The 19,683-nt window shown below is 31.3% G+C and overlaps 1 protein-coding gene across 2 annotated transcripts; it reads right to left on the reverse strand.

Moving 5' to 3' along the window:
- Nucleotides 1–7,264: 7,264 nt before the first annotated feature.
- LOC130962309 (protein cornichon homolog 1-like) lies at nt 7,265–12,472 on the reverse strand. Of its 2 annotated transcripts, none has more exons than XM_057888521.1 (4): nt 12,237–12,437; nt 11,948–12,129; nt 9,936–10,058; nt 7,265–7,553 (listed from the first exon to the last, which is right to left on the reverse strand). In XM_057888521.1, exons 1-4 carry the CDS (start codon nt 12,312–12,314, stop codon nt 7,487–7,489), a joined length of 450 nt encoding a protein of 149 aa, XP_057744504.1. In that variant the 5' UTR covers nt 12,315–12,437; the 3' UTR covers nt 7,265–7,486. The 2 variants fall into 2 exon arrangements, with proteins under 2 accessions (XP_057744504.1, XP_057744503.1); XM_057888520.1 differs by lacking the exon at nt 7,265–7,553 and adding an exon at nt 9,701–9,830 and having other exon boundaries at nt 12,237–12,472.
- Between the last annotated feature and the right edge of the window lie 7,211 nt (nt 12,473–19,683).

Here is a 19,683-nt window from a genome sequence, read left to right on the forward strand (position 1 = left end):
TCGAAAAATTAGTTTATTTTTTGGGCTCACCAAGGATTGAACTCTTCACCTTTCGGATCTAGCGCTTTAATACCATGTCATGATACCACTCATCCCAAAAGCTTCAGCTGATGAAAAAATGTAACACTAATAATTATATCTCTAATACTTCATAAACCTCCATTGTACACATTGTATAAATATTTCATTGGCTCCTCATACTTTTCCAATCCAAATATTTCAAACGGCCTAATTTATACATTTATAAAAATATATATTTTAATATATTCAAATTATCCTAAACTATTAACTATTAACTAACCAACTATCCCCAAAATACAATTAGCATACGCATATAAACATGTAATATAATAAACAAAATAATAATTTTATTTCTAGTTATAAATTACTGTTTATCTCATTCAACTTAAACTACATCAATTATATATTTACTTTAATCTAAAAAAAATTTTAAACTTTGGCAGCATAAAGCATAAATTTCAAATTCCCTAATTTATATATTTATAATAATTCATACCATGATATATTTAGAGTATGTTTCACAATTTTTTTTTACATTGCTCTGGTAAATGCTAAATTAGGAGATGAGAGACTTGAAATGCATCTCTATATCTAGATGAGATAGTGTATTAGTCACTTCTTTCTCCTGTTTAAGTAACATAATCTTCACCTTCTGCTGCTATTTTTATTTAAAAAATTACTGTTAAAATCTGTGAGCTGAATGTGTTTCTAATAAGTTCTTCTCGCCACTCTCTACTGTTGTTGATTGATTCAAATTAAGTCATAATTAGAGTCTTTCTATTGGTATTTTAGAAAATGGTTAGAGATATTGAGCCAAGAGTCCTAAAAACTTTTAATTTAATTTTTTTTTGCCAACTTTCCATTATAGTCCCTTCTCTAGGATCTTCTTTCTCTCTGTCTTCTCTAGGATCTTCTTTCTCTCTGTCACACTTCTCCAAGCTCACAAAGGATTTTGGCATGTTTTTACTCTTAGGAAAGACGAGTATATGTAATACTTATTTTTGTACATCTTGCTAAGTAGTGAGTGAGGTTGTTATAATCCTTCAGATCTTTAAATGCAAGTCTGCCATGTCTCTTTTCTTTACAAATAATGTTCCATCTTACTCATTGCATCTCCCTCTTTGAATTCTTTTGTCTCTACCAAAAGTTCATGATTTTCTTTTGGATGTCATTTAGTAATAAGTCCAAGAGTTTAAAACAACTAAGAATATAAATAGGCACCTTTGTTGCCACAATTTTTACCAATATTTTTCACTACTTATTGATAGTAAAGACCTCTTCCATGATTAGAGTTTCTTTTCAACTTTGTCTTTAATAAAATTAAATGTTTATTTCTTAGATCTATATATTACTACCGAGAGGCCTGCCAATATGAAAAATATGAAGTAGCTGAGCAACATGTCTCTTCTTTGGGTAGGGGTATTTCTGCTGATCAATTGATCACTGATTTTGTTGAAGCAATCTAATACCTTTAGTATATTCTCACACTCTTGTTCATACGCCTTGCAAAATATAATAGAATCATCAACAAAAAATAAATGGTCCTAGGGTATCTACTATTGAATCTGAGTCTTGAAAACTCTTGTTTCTATGTTCTCCTTTGTAGAGCAGGTGAAAAAATTCCTATGCACAAAATATAAAAACGATTAGAAAAAAGAGGGTCACCTTATCTCAATCCCTAAATAGTTTAAAAAGGAATAAACACCTAACCCGGTCTTTGTCCATTTTCACGAAGGACAAAGCGATTCCTGTATAAGAAAAGGGACACTTCGATCCTCAACCTTTTTATTTTTGGACAATATAATTCTTCTGTTAAAAAATCTATTAAATAATAACAAAAATTAGTTTTGTGGGAGTTTTATTTATATTTTGTGGTGGTTTTAAACATTCACAAAATTTTTTTCAACAATATAATCAATTACTACCACTACTACCACTACCTTCTTTATTATCACTCCTACCTCTATTATGTTTATTGCTTTATCATCATCATTATTTCCTCTACCACCATCATCACCAATACCAATATTATCAACATTAAAGTTCTCTTATTTTATTTCTTATTGGATGTTATTTTTTTCCTTTAAAAGATATTTGTACTACAATTATTTTTTTTGCGGTATCATTTTCATTAATGGTTTTTCTTCACTTAACCCTTATTGGTGAAGGAATTTTTCAAAAATAAACTTATTAATAATTTGTGGAGGTTTAAAACCCCCCACAAAATACAAATAAAACCCCCCACAAAATTAATTTTTATTATTATTTAACGGATTTTTTAACAGATAAATCATATTATCCCAATACAAAAAAATTAAAGATCGAAGTGTCTCTTTTTTTTAGTAGAGATCGCTTTATTCTTCATAAAAATAGATAAGGACCAAATTGAGTGTTTACTCTTTAAAAAAACTATATAATTGCTCATTCCCAGTAACAAAATATGACACTGTAATGATGCATTCCTTGACCTACCCAATCTATTTATTGCCATTTATTGTTGAACCCCAATTTTTTCATAATCTCGTAGACAAAGCACTATTAAACTTAGTCATAAACTTTACTCATATCAAGACATTACATTTTAAAAATTTAAATAGTTCTTTTAATATTTAAATTTTAATATTTAAAATTATTTATCTAATTTATATATAAACTTATTAGATCTGAATACAAAATTTAAATATTTTTGTAAATTGTTATAACTTGTCGTAATTTACGTATTGACGTTGTTTTTTCGTGAACCACTACTACATTTAGCAACTTTAACTTTAGTCAATTTTTACATAATCTTTTATATTATGTAGCAGTTTTTGTATAAATTTTGAAACCTCTATATCCTTTAGCAATTTATATAAAATAAGTGCAGAATTAAATAACTATTTTAAAAATATTATAATTAGATCATTTTGACCGGTAATTATATATTTATGTAACTTATCCTAAAAATAACAACCTGTATGTGTTCATATGAACTCATGGACTCTTCGAATATTATAATTATGAAAATCTAATTTTTGTTATGAAATTTTATAATTTTAAAATAATTATTCTGACAAAGTATTAAAATAAGAAAATTTTGTTTTCAAATTTTAGTCAAACTCCCAATAAAAATCCAAAAAATAATTTTTTTATATAATTATATATTAATAATGGTCATAAAATAATATGATTGTCATAATCATAATTAATAATAATATAATGTATATTTATTTGATGTGAAAATGATAACTAAGATATAGACATATATTATGTCAAACATTTTAATAAAATATTAAATTATATAATAATTTTTAATTATTATTTTCACTTAAAGCTATATTCATGTGAATAATCACCAAATATAATATTAACCTATTTAATATATTTATTGTTAATGTTAAAAGTACGTTTTAACTTAACACGGTGGCTATATGTTTTTTTAATTATGTTATTGTATATTAAAATCGGCCATTAAAATCAATTATCAGTATAAAATATATATTAAAATATAAATATATATTAAAAATAAATTAAATTAGATATATATTTATACACAAATATATTAGTAATTAATTTTGATGTACAAATAATATTTTTAAATTTTTTTATAGAAAGTAAGCTTTTAATTTATTTTTTATGGGCATAATAGGAAAATAATTAAAAATATTCGGTGTATATTTGGATCAATGCAATTTTAGGATATAAATAAAACTGAATTGAAAAATCAAACGTGAGCAATGACATTATTGTAAATTTAATTTATTTGTTCATTATTATAGTCTTTTACTCTTTTTATCATTCAGAAGTATTAATTTTATTATTATTAAAAATTTCAAACTGACTAACCTGAAACATTATAAACGTTTCATGCATGATAAGATGCCAATTTCTAAGTAACCAATCTTTTGTTTGTTTGATTTTTTTTATATATAATTTAGGGTAATTTTTCTAAATAAATAAAATATCCCTTAAAATTATCTAATTACAAAATTTTACAAAATAAAGACGCAATTGCATTTTTTGACGAATCTATAGAAACCGCTACTGCCAGCAGCGGATTAGGATATAATATAAATCGCTACTGACAGCCGTGTTTACGAGCAAGGGAGTTTAAATAGAAACCGCTATAGGCAGTAGCGGTTTCTGTATAGCAGGATTTGGCCATAAACCGCTACAGGCAGTAGCGATTTACGTGGAGTGTGTGTCGAGACTGGTTGTCTATAAATATCCCTTCAAAGCATTATTGAGTTGAGAAGAGTCTCATTTCTCACAAATGGATGGGGAGAAGTTTTATGTGGCTTTGGTGCATTGCTTTAGGAAAATTAAAAAAAAAAAAAGTAAAAGGCAAGGGGTTAAATTCACATATAGGGAACCCTTAGTGTTTTTATTCGGTTGTCGAGTACGTTGACAGAGATAAAACAGAGCATATTACAAATTAAAAAATTGTTGTACAAGATTTCCATTGCCGTTGTGGCCGCCGGTGTAAAGTATGAGACGTTTGTCATAGGGTCCGATGAAGACTTGCAGGTCTTGTTTCACTGTTGGCGGAGTTTTCCAGAGGTCAGAATACTAGAGTTGCTTACGAAGTTGGAGGATGGCGTTGACAGCTCTGGGGCATTTGTGCCAAATCCTCAGTCGACGACGATGGGTGGTGCCTCCACGTCAATGCCAGTGGTTGCACCTTCCGATCCGATCCACGATCCTCCATGTGTTACGATTGGTACTACTAGTGTGCCTGTTGGTGTCCCCAATTTTGACTATGAGGTTGGACCAGATCATGTTGAAAATGCCATGCAAGATGATGATTCAGCGAATGAGCCGGTCAACATTGTTGGGACAGTGAGGAGGATATTCCGAGCACCACACATACACCCTAAGGAGCATCGGGTTCTGGCACACAACACGGAGAAAGAATGTTTTAAAATGAGGAAGTTATGCTCGATCAAAGTTTGGTGAGTAAACTTGATAAAATGGGACTTAGCAGCTTTTCGTATTTCTCCATAACATGCGTACGCATGTATCTCGTGCGCGGGCAAAATCACATGCCTACGCGTACGCGTCGCCCATGCGTGCGCGTGACATGGGAATTTTGCACGCGAAACTTTCATGCGCAACCAATCGATTATGTCTGGTCCGCATGCGTGCACGAGAAAGAGCAATGCGTACACATAATGGGCTAAAATGCACGCTCACGCGTATGCGTGACGGGGGATTTCGTTGGTGCTCACGCGTACACGTGACCCTGTTTTCAGCAAATATAACTTTTTTGTGTTTTTAAAATAGAATTTCAAACCTTTAAGTCTCCATTCGTCATCCTTTTAGTCCTAGGTTTTTATAGTAAGCCTAAGTAATGAGAAGAAGCTAGGAAATGTGATTTCTTGGAGATGAAGTAAAGGTTGAAAATGATGAGATTAAGCTAAGAGAAGGAAGGTCTAAAGTAATTGAACTGGGGAGTTAATGAGGAGATTGGGGATGACTATGTGTGGTCGGAATGGTCGAGATGTATGTGTGACCGAAATGGTCGAGATGTGTGTGTGACCAGAACGGTTGAGATGTGCGTGTGGCCGGAATGATCGAGATATGTATGTGGCCGAAATGGTCGAGATGGCAAAGTCTGGGTGCAATCCCGCTTGCATATTAACTTGAAAATGTATTCGGATGGCAAGTTGAGGACGAAAGTTTTCTCTCTTATCGTGATGAGAGTGTGGAGAAGGTGGAAAGACATGCTCCTTCGATGTGGAAAGGCACTCTCCTTCATATTGTTTTTCCCACATTCTTCTCTAGTTGCAAGGTGGAAAGGCACGCTCCTTTGATGTGGAAAGGCACTCTCCTTCGTATCTCCACCAGGAGAAGGTGGAAAGGCACACTCCTTTGATGTGTCGTTTATGATCCTCCTGGAGTTGCACAACCTAGAGACAAATGTCTAGGTTAGCTACCAGATGTGTTGGGTTCTGGCGATTTAACCGACGCGTGAGCTCACGGCTAGTAGGACAGGCATGCATCATGTTACATTTGTTTGCTTTGTTTGGGTGTGCATAATTGTTTTGGTTTGCCTATCTGATAAATTCTGTTTAACTAATAACTATGATACTTGCTATAACTGTTCTTTAAATGTGTGACTTTCTGTTTGAGTACCTTGGTGGTGGACGGGTGATAATGTTGATTTGATTTGACATCGACCAGAGGCTGGGTTGAGTTTACTTGGGCCAAAGGCCAAATTTGTTTGATTTGGGCCATAGGCCGTGATTGGTTAGGTCAGTGGTAAGGGTTAGAGTTGAATAAGGCAGTAAGTGAATTGTAATTTGAGAGATTAGGTTAGGATTGAATTAGAACCTTAAGAACCTTAGATATCTACCCCTGCTTTTCTGTTTTAGTTTCTTAAGAATTATAATCTGAGTGTCGGCGTTCTAGGATTGCCTCTGGCTTTCCTGGGACCTTATTTATTATATATGTGGGCACCTTAACTATATTGAGAACCCCCGGTTCTCATGCCATACAATATTTGTGATTTTTCAGATGTAGGTTGAGAAGCACCACTTTGTATTCTGGAGACGCTGATGAAGCGAAGAACTCTTGGGACTCGGGGTCATATCTTCATTTATATTTATGTATGTATATAAGATCTCCACCTTGTATTTTATATTTGTCCCTCTTAGAGGTTGACTCGGAGACACAGGTTGTCAGTTTTCTATTTTGGTTCACTTCTGGGTTTATTTGTTTATATGTATATGTGCTTTGGCCGGTTCTAGCTTCGCGAGCCGAGTCGAAAGCCTTGCTATATGTATCTTTGGAATTCTTCTCTCATAATTATCGTTTACGCGAGTGATGCGACTTTCTATTTAACGCTTTGCTTAACTCTTTTTCATAGGCTTTTAGTTAAAATTTCTTTCAACTATTATTGCATATATATATTTTTACTTCTAGAGGTCGTAATACCTTGCCACCTCAGCCTTATGACTTAAATATAAAACTCTGTGTGGTAAGGTATTACAATTCACATAACAAATTCAAAGATTCAAATTCCATTGGTTTTTCTTGTAACCTTTAATTCACCAATTTCATTACAAAAATAGTGTACACTAAAATTGTTACCAAAATTAGCTACCATATATTTATATATAAATATATATTATTTAATTTATTTTTAATGTGTATTTTATATTTTAATATATATTTTATATTAATAAGTGATTTTGTGGATTTGTGGTTGGTTCCAGTAATCTCTCAATCATTGTTAAATGTTACCATCGAATTCAGCGGACAAGCTACTTCAAGTAGAAAATGCTTCATACATATGAAAAGATGAGGATACACAAGAATCCAATCTTCAAATAATGATCAAGATTTCTACTTCTTTGAGCAGCTGAATTACTGTGTTCTAAACCTAATGGTACAAGATCTTTTGACCAAAAATCACAAAATCCCACAACAAATAATGGGCACACCCCTAACATTTTGTTGGTTGCCATATTGCACAAGTTCTATGTTACCAGAAGCTTCCCGGTTCATCATCGGTTTCGATGCCTAAATAGTAGATACCGATTAATGTAAGCCTGCAAACAGAGTTGGTAGGATTCAGAAATAGCTAAACACGAAGGATTATGCTTTTTACAAGGATAATTAATGGCAGAGTATTTCAGACACCAGCAGAAAAGACATCCATTTCATTTCTCATTTAAAGGGAATGTTAAAAGTGATCATAAGTGATTAATGGGAGGAAACTATTCAAATTAGAACATTAAGAAGGAAAGTTAAAGATATGGTTTAATCCCCATTTACTCAAACTTCAAATATTTCTACCAAAAGAACACATTTTTCCATTTAACAAATTGATATGCCAAGAGTTGAAGTCAACTAATGTTAATGAAGCACATACTAGGACAAACACAAGATTCATACAGAAAATTTAAGGGAAGGGTTCTTGAGAAATAAAATAGACTCCACTTTAATCATCAAGTTATTCCTTCCTTCCAAGATTCCAACTAGTAATCACACCCTTAAAGTTCATGTATAAAAGTAGGATTCTTTTATCAAAATTATATTCTTGTTATGATCATTAGATAATGCAGTACTCCCTTTCCACTATATTAGCACTCTTGTAAACAAAAGTACAAGAAGGAACAAGAAAACACATGAAAGCAAAATTGTCATGTGTTCATTAGTCGAGGAACGGGAATTCAAGGATCCTATTTTAATATATAAATGCATGCATCCAGATCCACAGCTTGAGTACCTAATTGTGTCTAAGAAAATATTGATTGCAGGCTTCAAGGTGCCTCTTTGCACTCTAGATACTCTAGAAGATAATTAATGATCAGGTAAGAGAGACCACACTATTTTTTTTATATATGCAAGAGCATCTCAGGATTGGTGTTGGGATTTGGGAACATAATTTGCAAGTTTCTAAGAAACACAGACACCGATATGGACACTTGACATGCCAATGAAATGGACAAGCACATGAACAGAGAGAGACAACAATATGGAAGTCAGAGAGAAGACATATAATTTAGCTTTCCTTCTAAAGAGGCAGAATTCAACATCCTTCTAAGAGAAAACCTCATAAACAAGAAATTTCACATCAAGGCAATTGAAAATCATGCAAAACTTATAACACTCAATAAAATTACACATCCAAACACACTCCTAATGTATCTTTGTATTATGATACATAATTTGTGGTTCACTTTGGATGGGTAGGAATATTCTAAAACAGTATTTGCACGTAACTATTAGTAAAGTAAAACTGTAGGGCAGAGTGCTAAATTTTCACAAGATTTCGGTAAATCTTAAAAACTGAGTAACTGACGGAGTGTAAGAATTGCTTACCCTAACTCTAACTAACAAGTTCATCTCTTAATCCAGAGTAAATCGACATTTCATTTAAAGAAAATACAGCTTAGATTTCTAACTAACTGGGATATCGGTTGATTCTTCATAAAGGATAACCAAAAAAAAAAAAAACAGAAAAGATAAGAAAAGGAAGGAAGGAAAAGGGGGGGAGGGGATGGATAAAAGGAAAAATGTAAAGCAGAATGGTTCCATAATTATAGGGAAAAGGATGTTTTATGAGACAACATGAGAAAGTGCATAGTTGAATGACAGAAAACATGGAACACTTGTCACATAATGCATGGAACATAGGAGATAATTCCCATGAATTGAAGTGCTGCTTTTCTAATTTAGGATCTGTTCTGTACTTGTGTTTGCTTAAAGCTTAAGAAACTAGTGTTTCTATGATGTAGCATAGCAGCTGCTTCTTTCAAATTTTTGTTGCTGCTTTAAGCAGTGTTTTTTAAAACTCAAACAGGCCCTTAATCTAGTAAATAGATTACAGAGGACGAGAACTATGGCAACTTGCACATTGCAAAAGCAAATTTATTAATGAAAACTCTTTTAATTTGCAATATGCTCATTTGTTATCTAATCAAAATTTGTGGGAAAACTATTTTGAACTCTTCATTAAAATCATGTAACGTATGCTTACACATGCATGCTTGCATGGCAGAAGGACAATTGCAAATCAAGGACATTTATTAGAATTTCACATAATTTTACATCAACAATTCAGAACAAGACAACTAGGGAAGATATAAAGCAATATCAGAGGAAGTAGTAAAGAAACTTTAGATACATGGCTCTAATAGTCACTAAAACCAAATAAGATAATTATTTCCTAATGAGATAGACCAATCTAATATACGACAGTGCACACTATCTGTGTTGAGAGGACTACAGAATTATACTAGTATCCTAGAGTATTCAACCGAATGTCTAATTCTTCAAACTTGGAATTGTGGTAAAATATTGAACTTCCTTCTGCCAGAATCCTAATGGAAATCCATAATCAGAAAAAGAAATAGATTTACAAAGATAAGTAGTAAGACTGTACAACCATAGCTAGTGGATAAGTATATGTTAAGGAAATGACAAACCTGAATATGACTACAATGAGGAGTATTAAGTACATGACAAGTTTGGCTAGCCGAAATTTCCTCTCAGCATTAAGTCCTCTAAACACTTCAGTAACATCAATAAGATGCTCCCGTTTCACATATCTGAAAGAGAGTGGTAGTGATAGAAGAACACACAATATATAAGATAAAACCAATTTAGAAGTACAAAACCATGAATATGGGGAAAACATCATTAACTCAGTTTCTCTTCTTTGTTTGCAGTTTTCCTCTCAATCTTAATATCAAATGGTGAATATAGATATACAAAATGGAAAAGTTTTTAACTAAACTAGCTTTGTTATAACATATGCACCATAAGTTCATCTTAGTCTCAATAAGTGGTAAAATAGGTTGAAAAAGTAAGAGCACCATAACTTATTTCATTTACACAATCAGTATATAATATTAACAAATTAATAGCTTAGGTGCATATCTAGTTAACTAAATGCCAAACAAATTAATAATAAAACTCAATATAGTCATTAGCCGAAGAGAGCGATTAATACATTCCATCCAATTTGTTGCATGCAACATCCATCACCTTTTGAGACAAAGGGACTAAAAATTGTCCGAGAATATAGTTTCAATCAAAACCACCAGATACTGAGAGTAAGAAAGAGAAGCTGACCAGTGCAAACAGAAGTAGAAAGATAATATTTAATGCATATCAATATCAGGGAGAAGTTGCTTAATAACTAACAACTTGAATATCTTCCAATTATCGAGAGAGTTCACAATGCTTTTATATAATTTGATTGTGAATCTGGAAAATGAAGTTGAGGCAAAAAGTTGCATCGCAAATGAAAAAATTACCAATACCCTTTTTTCCCCTTTTGAGGACTTTCTGTAAAATATGAATTAAAGATAGAGGAAAAAAGAACCAGCATATGCACAACAACATAGGATAAAATACTAAAATTTGTAAAAAGATACTAAAATTGAACGCAAAACAATCATTCTATCCATGCCATAAAAGAATTCTATATCTTGATTCACAAAGCAAGATATATTCGTGCATGCAATTATGTAGAGGGAAAAAGTTAAAATTCAAAATCTTAAATTCCCCCAAAACAAATTTGTTTCAACTTAGTCCTTCAAATGTGAAAAGATCAAGACAGTAGAAAGATTTACAAGGCATATAAATATAATGCAAAATTTACAATGTCAAAATTATATTACACATTGTCCACTTCCATTTGGCAAAGCTAATAATAGGTTCTTCTCTCCAATAAATAAACAAGAAATCTATAAGTTCGCTGCATTCTCTAAGGTATTGTTACCGTATTTCCAATCAGCGAATATGTTAAGGAATCAACAAACAGAAACTATTGAATGAAATATAGAACCATCTCAATAATTTCCTCATTCAGTAACCAAACATAAGTAGTAAGAAAATATACTAGATAATGAGAAATCTTGACAAAATTTATCTTTCCAGAATTATACATCACAATTCAATTGACTCTTTGGTGGGTATGTAGGTCAAATCATCTGTCCCCATGAAAAGAAGAGAAACGGTTAGCTAACTTCCCAATCTCAATGGTCCAACTGCATCTCCTATATTTTATTTGCCATTCTACCTCATACCTTCCTAACAAACACGAAAACAAATCTAACTAAAACCCTAAACTTTAAGCAAAAATAAAATACTTTCCCCATGCCCACGCCAAATAGCACAATTATAAGCCCAGGAAGAGAGCATAGGGAACCAACTTTTAGTTAGACAACATTAGCCAATTTTAGGGTTTAGGTTTATAACTTAAGATTTAGGGTTAAAGGTTTATGATTTAAGTTTTAAAATTCAAGATAAACAAAATAATTTTTAAAAGTATGGCACTGTTAGTCGAAAAAATGTTGGTTCCCTGACATTACTCCCCTAGGAAATAGTACTAGCAAATGCAGCAAAATACATCAATCACACAGTAAAATAGTAAATAAAATGGCAAAATTCAACATACTGTGTCCAAATTCATATAGTATAGAATACTAACCGCATGATGTGATAGCAAGTAACTGGAAGAGAGAGCAAGAACATGAACCAGTGTCCAGTGAAGAGGCACAGTACGCAGAGAGCTCCCTGTCCTATGTACTCAGGAAGAATGAAGTAGTTAATCCGAGACGCCGCGTCGAACGGGTTTATATAGTCAGCTTCCAAGTCAGATAGGATCAAAACCTTTATTACACAAGAAAATAAAATGGAGCACAAATTCTTAACGTGGCAAAATGGAGATCATGCATGAACATGAAATGCTTCCTTTTTAAAAGAAGAAAGAAGAATACCTGGTAGAAAGTTGTGGCGAGAAGGGCAATGCTGGAAGGGAAACAAATGACGAGCCAAAAGAAGAGTTTCCCACCCATTTATTGTTATTATTATTATAATAATAATTTATTTTAGCGGAGAGAAGTGGCAATGGGATTGAGATTGAGATTGAGATTGAGATTGGGAGTGGGGAAAGTGAGGGGTTTAGGGAGATAGTGCAGTTGACGTTGGTGAAGCAGAAAGGGGGAAAGGTGCGAGCTGCGAGGGTGTAAAATTTTGAATCGAAGTATGGAATTTGGCGTTGGTAAAGGCAAGTGAAGACGACTCGCTTAATTACGCGCACGAGTTCACTCACTTTCGTGTCACAAATCTATTAATATATTAATATATAATATTTAATATTTAATATATTTAATTTAATATTTAATATATAATATAATAGGAGAGGGGTATGTCTAAAACGAGCACAACCATTATGTGCTTATTGAATGCGCCACACTTATATAAACCATTAGATTTAATTAGATGAAAATCAAAGGCTAATATGAAAGAAGAGCGTTGATGGACTCTAATAAATATAGAATATCCTAGTATATAAATAAATGCTTTAAATGACAATACTTTAATACACAATATTTTAAATGGTAACAGAATCTTTTATTCTTAAATAATTAAATATAAAATATATAAATACAAAAATATAAGTATTCTTTATTCAATAAGATTAATTATTATGTAAAAAATTTTTATAATATTAAAAAATCATATTAAAATAAATTTTAAACTGTAACATAAAAATATAAAATAATTAAAATTTTATTTTATATTACTTGACAAATAATTAAATTAATATATTTAAAATTTATTAATTAACTAATTTTGTTAAAGATATTATTATATAAAATAATTTTTCATCAAAATATTTCAAAAATATAATTTATTTAAAATATTATATAATACATGAAAATATTAACCTTTTTTATTTTTTTCATTTTTTATAGAAAAACGAAATAAAAATAATATAATTCTATATACATACTTATCACATTATATATTATTTACTTATATTAGTAAGACCTAAACTATTCAAACTTACGTAATTAAAAATATAAAACATATAAATATAAAAAATAAATATTTTTTATTTATTAAAATTAAAATTTAAAGTTTCATATATATAATATTTAAAATTATATATTTATAATAAGATCTTTTTATTTTTATTATTTTCAAGTATTTTTTATTGTTTTAGTTAAATTTTTTATTCTCTAACTCGACCAAATTTATATATATAGGTGAATTTTAACCAATTTCCTGTAAAACAACATGTAAATTAGTCTCTATGACATGACACATTTAATTAGATATTTAATTTTAATTTGAGTTAATTTAACTCAATGAGAATTAACATCTTAACTAAAGTAGGACCATTTTATAATTAATTTTTTTTAAGATAAATAATTATATAATTTTTGTAAATATTAAAAAATAAATTTATGTTTTTTTACCAAATCATTATTACTTAAATCCGTTCCACCCTTCTATTGAAAACACCTTCTGTGTTGAGTGAAGTATATTTCCTCCCTTCCACTGTTTCTTCATCACTCAAAGCGCGTTGAAAGCACACTGTAACTCGAAGCAAGACGGAGAGTAAAGATGCAAGTATCCTTTGAATATCTAATGCAACGGATCTTGTGTACGATCCAATGATCCATAGCTAGGGGTGGCAAGCGGGGAAGCCCGCCCCGCCCCGCCAGAAGCCCATCCTTTGGTGGGCTGGCCCGTCCCGCGGTCTCAGAATCCTAACCCGTCCGCCTAACGTGGGCTGGCGGGCCGGCGGGCTAAACCCGCCAAATATCTTTTTTTTTTATTTTTAACTATTAAATAATATATATAAAGGTATAAAAAAATCTCTTATATTTTTTACTTTTAACTATTATAATTTTTATATTCACAAAGATTAAAGTCTTTGTAATTATAAATATCTAATAAATATAATTATAAACCAAGCTTTCATCCAAAACATAATTATAAATATTGTTCCCAAAGCAAAATAAACATAATCCAAAACATAATTATAAATATTGTCTCTAAAACAAAATAAACATAATCCAAAATACTCAATTTTCATCTTCATTCTCTTGTAAGTTAGGTTGGGGAAGTTGGATTTTGGCAAAAAATATTGTAAAAATACCCCTTACCAAAAAAATACTAAGTCCGGCGGAGAAGCATGCCCCGCCCCGCCAAAGCCCGCGGTTTAAGCGATGCGGGTTAGACGGGCTTTTGCTATTTGGCGGTCCCAATTTTCCAGCCCAACCCGCCTTTTTTGGCGGGTTACGCGAGCCGGCCTGGCGGGTTTAGGCCTGTTTGCCACTCCTATCCATAGCCATTCCAAAGAACGGCTTTGAACTAATTGATATAGTCCAATTTAAATTCTAATAGCCGGATGGATCAAATGCATATCTAATTCAAGCATCACTTTAATATATGCAATAGTTATCACAACCCTAAATTATAGATTAATGCATCCTGATAATCAAAAATTTATATGTGACACGAAATTATGTGAACTAAAGAGGAAAAGACAACTACAAAATAGCAGTACGATCAAATACACTCTCTTTAACTAATCGCAGATCCACTACAAATTGAAATCAAACACAGAAGAGCAATCAGAGAGAGAAACAACGAGGTTACAGAGAGTAAAAATTCAGTTTTTAGTATTTTATCAAATTATACATTTATTCTTTTAAATAATTTTTTAATTACAAAATAGCTTAATCATAGTTAACATAATAACCAATTAAAAGGTGACATGTCATAAAGGATAATTTACATGTTAAAATATAAAAAATAGAGTAGAATTTATCATATATATATATATATATATATATATATATATATATATATATATATATATATATATATATATATATATATCTGTGTGTGAAAAATTAGTGTAAAAATGTCATAATATTTCCAAAATACTTTTTTTTTTGTATTTATATGTTTTATATTTTTAATTACGTAAGCTTGATTGGTTTAGGTCTTACTAATATAAGTAAGACCTATATGTTTACTTTAGGTCTTACAAATGTCATAATATTTTTAAAATATTTTTATTTTTTTATATTTATATATTTTATATTTTTAATTACGTAAACTTGATTAGTTTAGATCTTACTAATATAAGTAAATATGTAATATGAAAGGCATATTTTTAGAACTATATTATTTATTCTTTTTTTAAAAAAATTGAAAAAAATAAAAAAGGTTAATAGTTTCATGTATTATATATAATATTTTAAATAAATTATATTTTTAAAATATTTTGATAAAAAATTATTTTATATAATAATATTTTTAACAAAATTAGTTAATTAATAAATTTTGAATATAATAATCTAATTATTTGTCAAGTAATATAAAATAAAATTTTAATTATTTTATATTTTTATGTTACAGTTTAAAATTTTATTTAAATATAATTTTTTAATATTATAAAAATTTCTTGTATAATAATTAATCTTATTGAATAAAGAATACTCATATTTTTGTATTTATATATTTTATATTTAATCATTTAAGAATAAAAGATTTTGTTACTATTTAAAGTATTGTGTATTAAAGTATTGTCATTTAAAATATTTATTTATGTATTAGGATATTCTGTATTTATTAGAGTTCATCAATGCTCTTCTTTCATATTAGCCTTTGATTTTCATCTAATCAAATCTAATGGTCTATATAAATGTGGCGTATCCAATAAGTACATAATGGTCGTGCTCGTTTTAGACATACCCATAGGAGAGTAGTAGTAGGTTTATTGTTTGACAAGTGTTCAGCTCCCATGCTCGACAAGTGGTATGTCTGTGTTCATGACAAGTGGCACACTAGAAAAACCAATAATAATCAATAAACAATATATTATATCATGAAACAAAAACATAAAAGAAACAAAACGCTGAAAGTTACGTGTTCAATACAACAGCAGAAACTAGGCGGGAGATTTGAAATTAAAATAAAATTTGGATTCTTCTCAGATCTCACTCATTCTATCTTCTTTGAATATCAAATCAATCTCATATCTCACCGGCGGGCGCGTTCTTTCCCTTTTGGATCAGAATTTGAACTTGGGCATTTGAAATTAGGGTAAGAGTGAACAAATTTAAAATTAGAGTTTTAAAAATCAAATCTTTCCTTGATTTCTTTCAATCTCTCTTTATCTTCTTTCTTTCTCGCGCGCTCTCTCTGGTTGATTTTTCCTTTATCATCTTCTTCGTCCATAACGAGGACGTGGTAGAAGAATTGGACCAAGTCACAAGTGAGAGAGTTGAAAACCTAGAAGATGAGAGGAAGATCAAGAGACGAGGAGGCAGGGGAGGAGAAGCAAGCTTCAGGAGCAGAGGCGAACAGAGCTTTCACGGTGATTTCAGAGGCGGCAGAGTGGAAGAAGCAGCACAACAAGGATAGGATGTTCATCGCACCTCCTTCAAGCAACTTCCTTTCTGTTGTTGCGCGTAACTACTCTCCCTCTAACTCTCCCTAAGCTTTCTCCTTTTACGTTATTTATCTCTTCACCTTATACTTTTTTAACAATTGAGGCTTACATTTACTCCGCTTGAATATCCGGTGTGCACAACTGATGGGAGTATTTTCGATGTTAATGTCAGTTACTGTAAGCCATCACAAGTGTTTTTTTTTTTTTTAATCGAAAGTTAATGCGCTGTTATATGATAAATTGGGTTTGCAAATTGGGTGCAGGAACATAATCCCGTATAATAAATATGGGTAACACCCCATCACTGGAGCTCCCCTCAAGCAGGAAGATATCATTCCACTAACTTTCAACAAGAATTCTAAAGGTTTTTGTCTTTGGAAGATTTTTGTCGTCGCACACTCTCTCTCACTTTCACTGCATTGAATTGCTATTCCTGTTGCTTTTTCTGCGTTGAGATGCATTTGGTTGAGAAACCTCGAGCTTGAGCTGAATGATGATTTTAATTGCATGTTTCTTTGTGTATCGTTTTCTTCATTTTTTTAGGAAAGAATATTCATGATTGACGAATCGAGTTGTGTTTTTTTCTTCTCCTGTTCTTTTCTGCCATTAAATATTTTTTTTCATTGAAATGCAGCGTCTTGAGTAAAATATTAACAAAGTTTATACTGTATGAGAAGGCCAAAAAACTAGCGTTAATAGATTTTCTCACATTGTCGATGATTTTGTTTAATTTCCTTCTCTTTTATTTGGTGATATAAGCTTCAGGTTTCCATCAAGATCCCGTTTTCTGGAAGAGCGTATTGGCAGAATGGTGTGCCGCACTTGAAGAGGAGAAGATTAGGAGATCTTGATGTCGGCAATGGTGGAATGATGCGACAAATGAGGGGAGCACACAAACAAGCTTTTGTGGTTTGAAGTCACTCCCTGAAAGCATCATCAAAATGAGTTTCCATCAGTTCCTCCTGTAAACTCAGCGTACTCTATTCTCATGGATTAATGCTGATTTTAGAGGGTTATTTGATACAGTACATACAAACTCTGGAGGGTGTTTTTCTTACAAAGAGATCTCTTTGTATTTTACAGTCAATTTTGTCCATCATTTTAGATTGCAATCACGGTGGTGATAGAAAAGTTGGTTTAATTTGTCTCAAGATATATACATAGATGATGTCAAAATGTGATCTTAACTGTCTATTTTGTAGTGTTCAAGTTAGTACTTTGTTGTGGTTATGTATGAAAATGGCAACTGCAAATAAAATAGAAGCTTTGTAGCTAATAAGTTAATGGCTAAATGCATGTTTGAGGTTAAATGGAAGTAGCTTGATTTATTCCATTTTTGCATAGTTATCATTGTAAGTAAAGCATTTTAATAGGCTACAATATAGGTATTTCTTAAGGTCCTTTATTGATTTGTTTTAATAAACATTTTTAAATACGTTCACTGATAAAGCGTTCTATGCTGTGCTGATCAATGATATTGCTGCAATGTAGTTTAATTGAGTTATATGCTTAGTTTTATCTCTACATGTGTGTAATTCTAAAATTAAAATTGATAAAGTTTAACGAAAAAAATACATTGTTGTTGCTCAATCTGAAACATGATCTATTGCTTTCTTTTTTCATGCATCAGTTTTCTTTTGTGAAGCTATCTTTAGCACTGTGATGCAAAATTTTTTAAGTCAACATAATACTTTTTCTTTTGGACAGTAGTCTGTTCACAAACTCTAATTGTTTTGCATTCCAAGAGGATAGAATTGACCAGATTTGAACAAACAATATAGTTAGCATGAACAGATTTTTGTCTAAATCCTAAATTGAATTTCAGGCAGGGAGGAAAAATTATCTGCCTGTAAGGATCTTGGAGCTGATGTTGCCATCAATTATAACACAGAGACTCCGTTACACGAGTGAAGGAAGAAACAGGAAAGAAAGGTAGACCATTCTCTAACTTTTGTAATTGATATGTGCAATAACTGAAGTTTCTATATCAGTTGCCACTGCCTGTATTGATGTAGGTTTTGATGTCATACGGATCAAATTGTGGGATTGTACCATCAGCGAAACCTCGACAACTTAAACTTTGATGGAAGGCTTTTCCTCATTAGCTTAATGGGTGGAGCTAAAGGAGAAGTAAATATAAACAGTATGCTCAATAGGCACCTCTCAACTCAGTGTATGACAAATATTTTCATTGTTTTATTGACATTATATTAGCGAAGAGAATTTTTTAGTGTTATCTTTTTAATGTTTGGTTAGTTCGTTTAAAATCATATTCATCTTTATAAACTTCAGTGAATTTTATAATGTATTTCATCTGTGTTGCCTATGCAAAAGATTTTGAGTTTCTACTCTACTTGGTAGTTTTGTTTCAATTAGAAAATGGTTGCTTAAGACTTGCTTTTTTGTTCCAACATTTAGACTAAGGTAAAAGTTATTTGCAAATTCTTATTTCGATTTCTGAAGTCATTGCTAAAATTTTCTTTTTATCTTTTAGGGAGTAGCAATATATTTGTGCAGCTATCCCATAACTATACGTGATTAATTTGTGATAAACTATTTGCTCATAAGAAGTTTGTGTATTTGTCTATGTGAACTTTGAGGAGGAATTAATGCCAATGTTTCATTCTGAACCATTAATTTCTTTTTTTTTCTTTACGGACAGAAATGGATGGTGAAACAGTAGTGCATATCAGAGGTTGCGTTTGCCAGAGTGTGGTGGAAAATAGTTGCTCTTTCAAATGTATTCGCAAGGGAATGCAACTGCTCTTATTACTCCATGATAACTGATACTCATTTTGTTGTGCCTGCTGATAAATTTCAGTTTTTAGGGGATTTTTACAAGTTTATTACAACTTATACCTTAGGCACTCATATCAGCACCATTTGCACTTTGCACTATGAATGCATGTTGCGTTTTTAGTCCTTTTATATGAGATCTTATTTGATGTTTGTGTTCTCCATTTAGA

The sequence above is a fragment of the Arachis stenosperma genome, chromosome 2, assembly GCF_014773155.1.
Source record: "Arachis stenosperma cultivar V10309 chromosome 2, arast.V10309.gnm1.PFL2, whole genome shotgun sequence".
NCBI classification, from domain to species: Eukaryota; Viridiplantae; Streptophyta; class Magnoliopsida; order Fabales; family Fabaceae; genus Arachis; species Arachis stenosperma.

Coding starts and splice junctions, on each gene's coding strand:
- LOC130962309 (XM_057888520.1), bottom strand. CDS start 12,314: ATGGGTGGGAAACTCTTCTTTTGGCTCGTCATTTGTTTCCCTTCCAGC. Junction 12,130..12,236: donor TCGCCACAACTTTCTACCAG/GTATTCTTCTTT, acceptor TGTGTAATAAAG/GTTTTGATCCTATCTGACTT. Junction 10,059..11,947: donor ACTTGCTATCACATCATGCG/GTTAGTATTCTA, acceptor ACTCTCTTTCAG/ATATGTGAAACGGGAGCATC.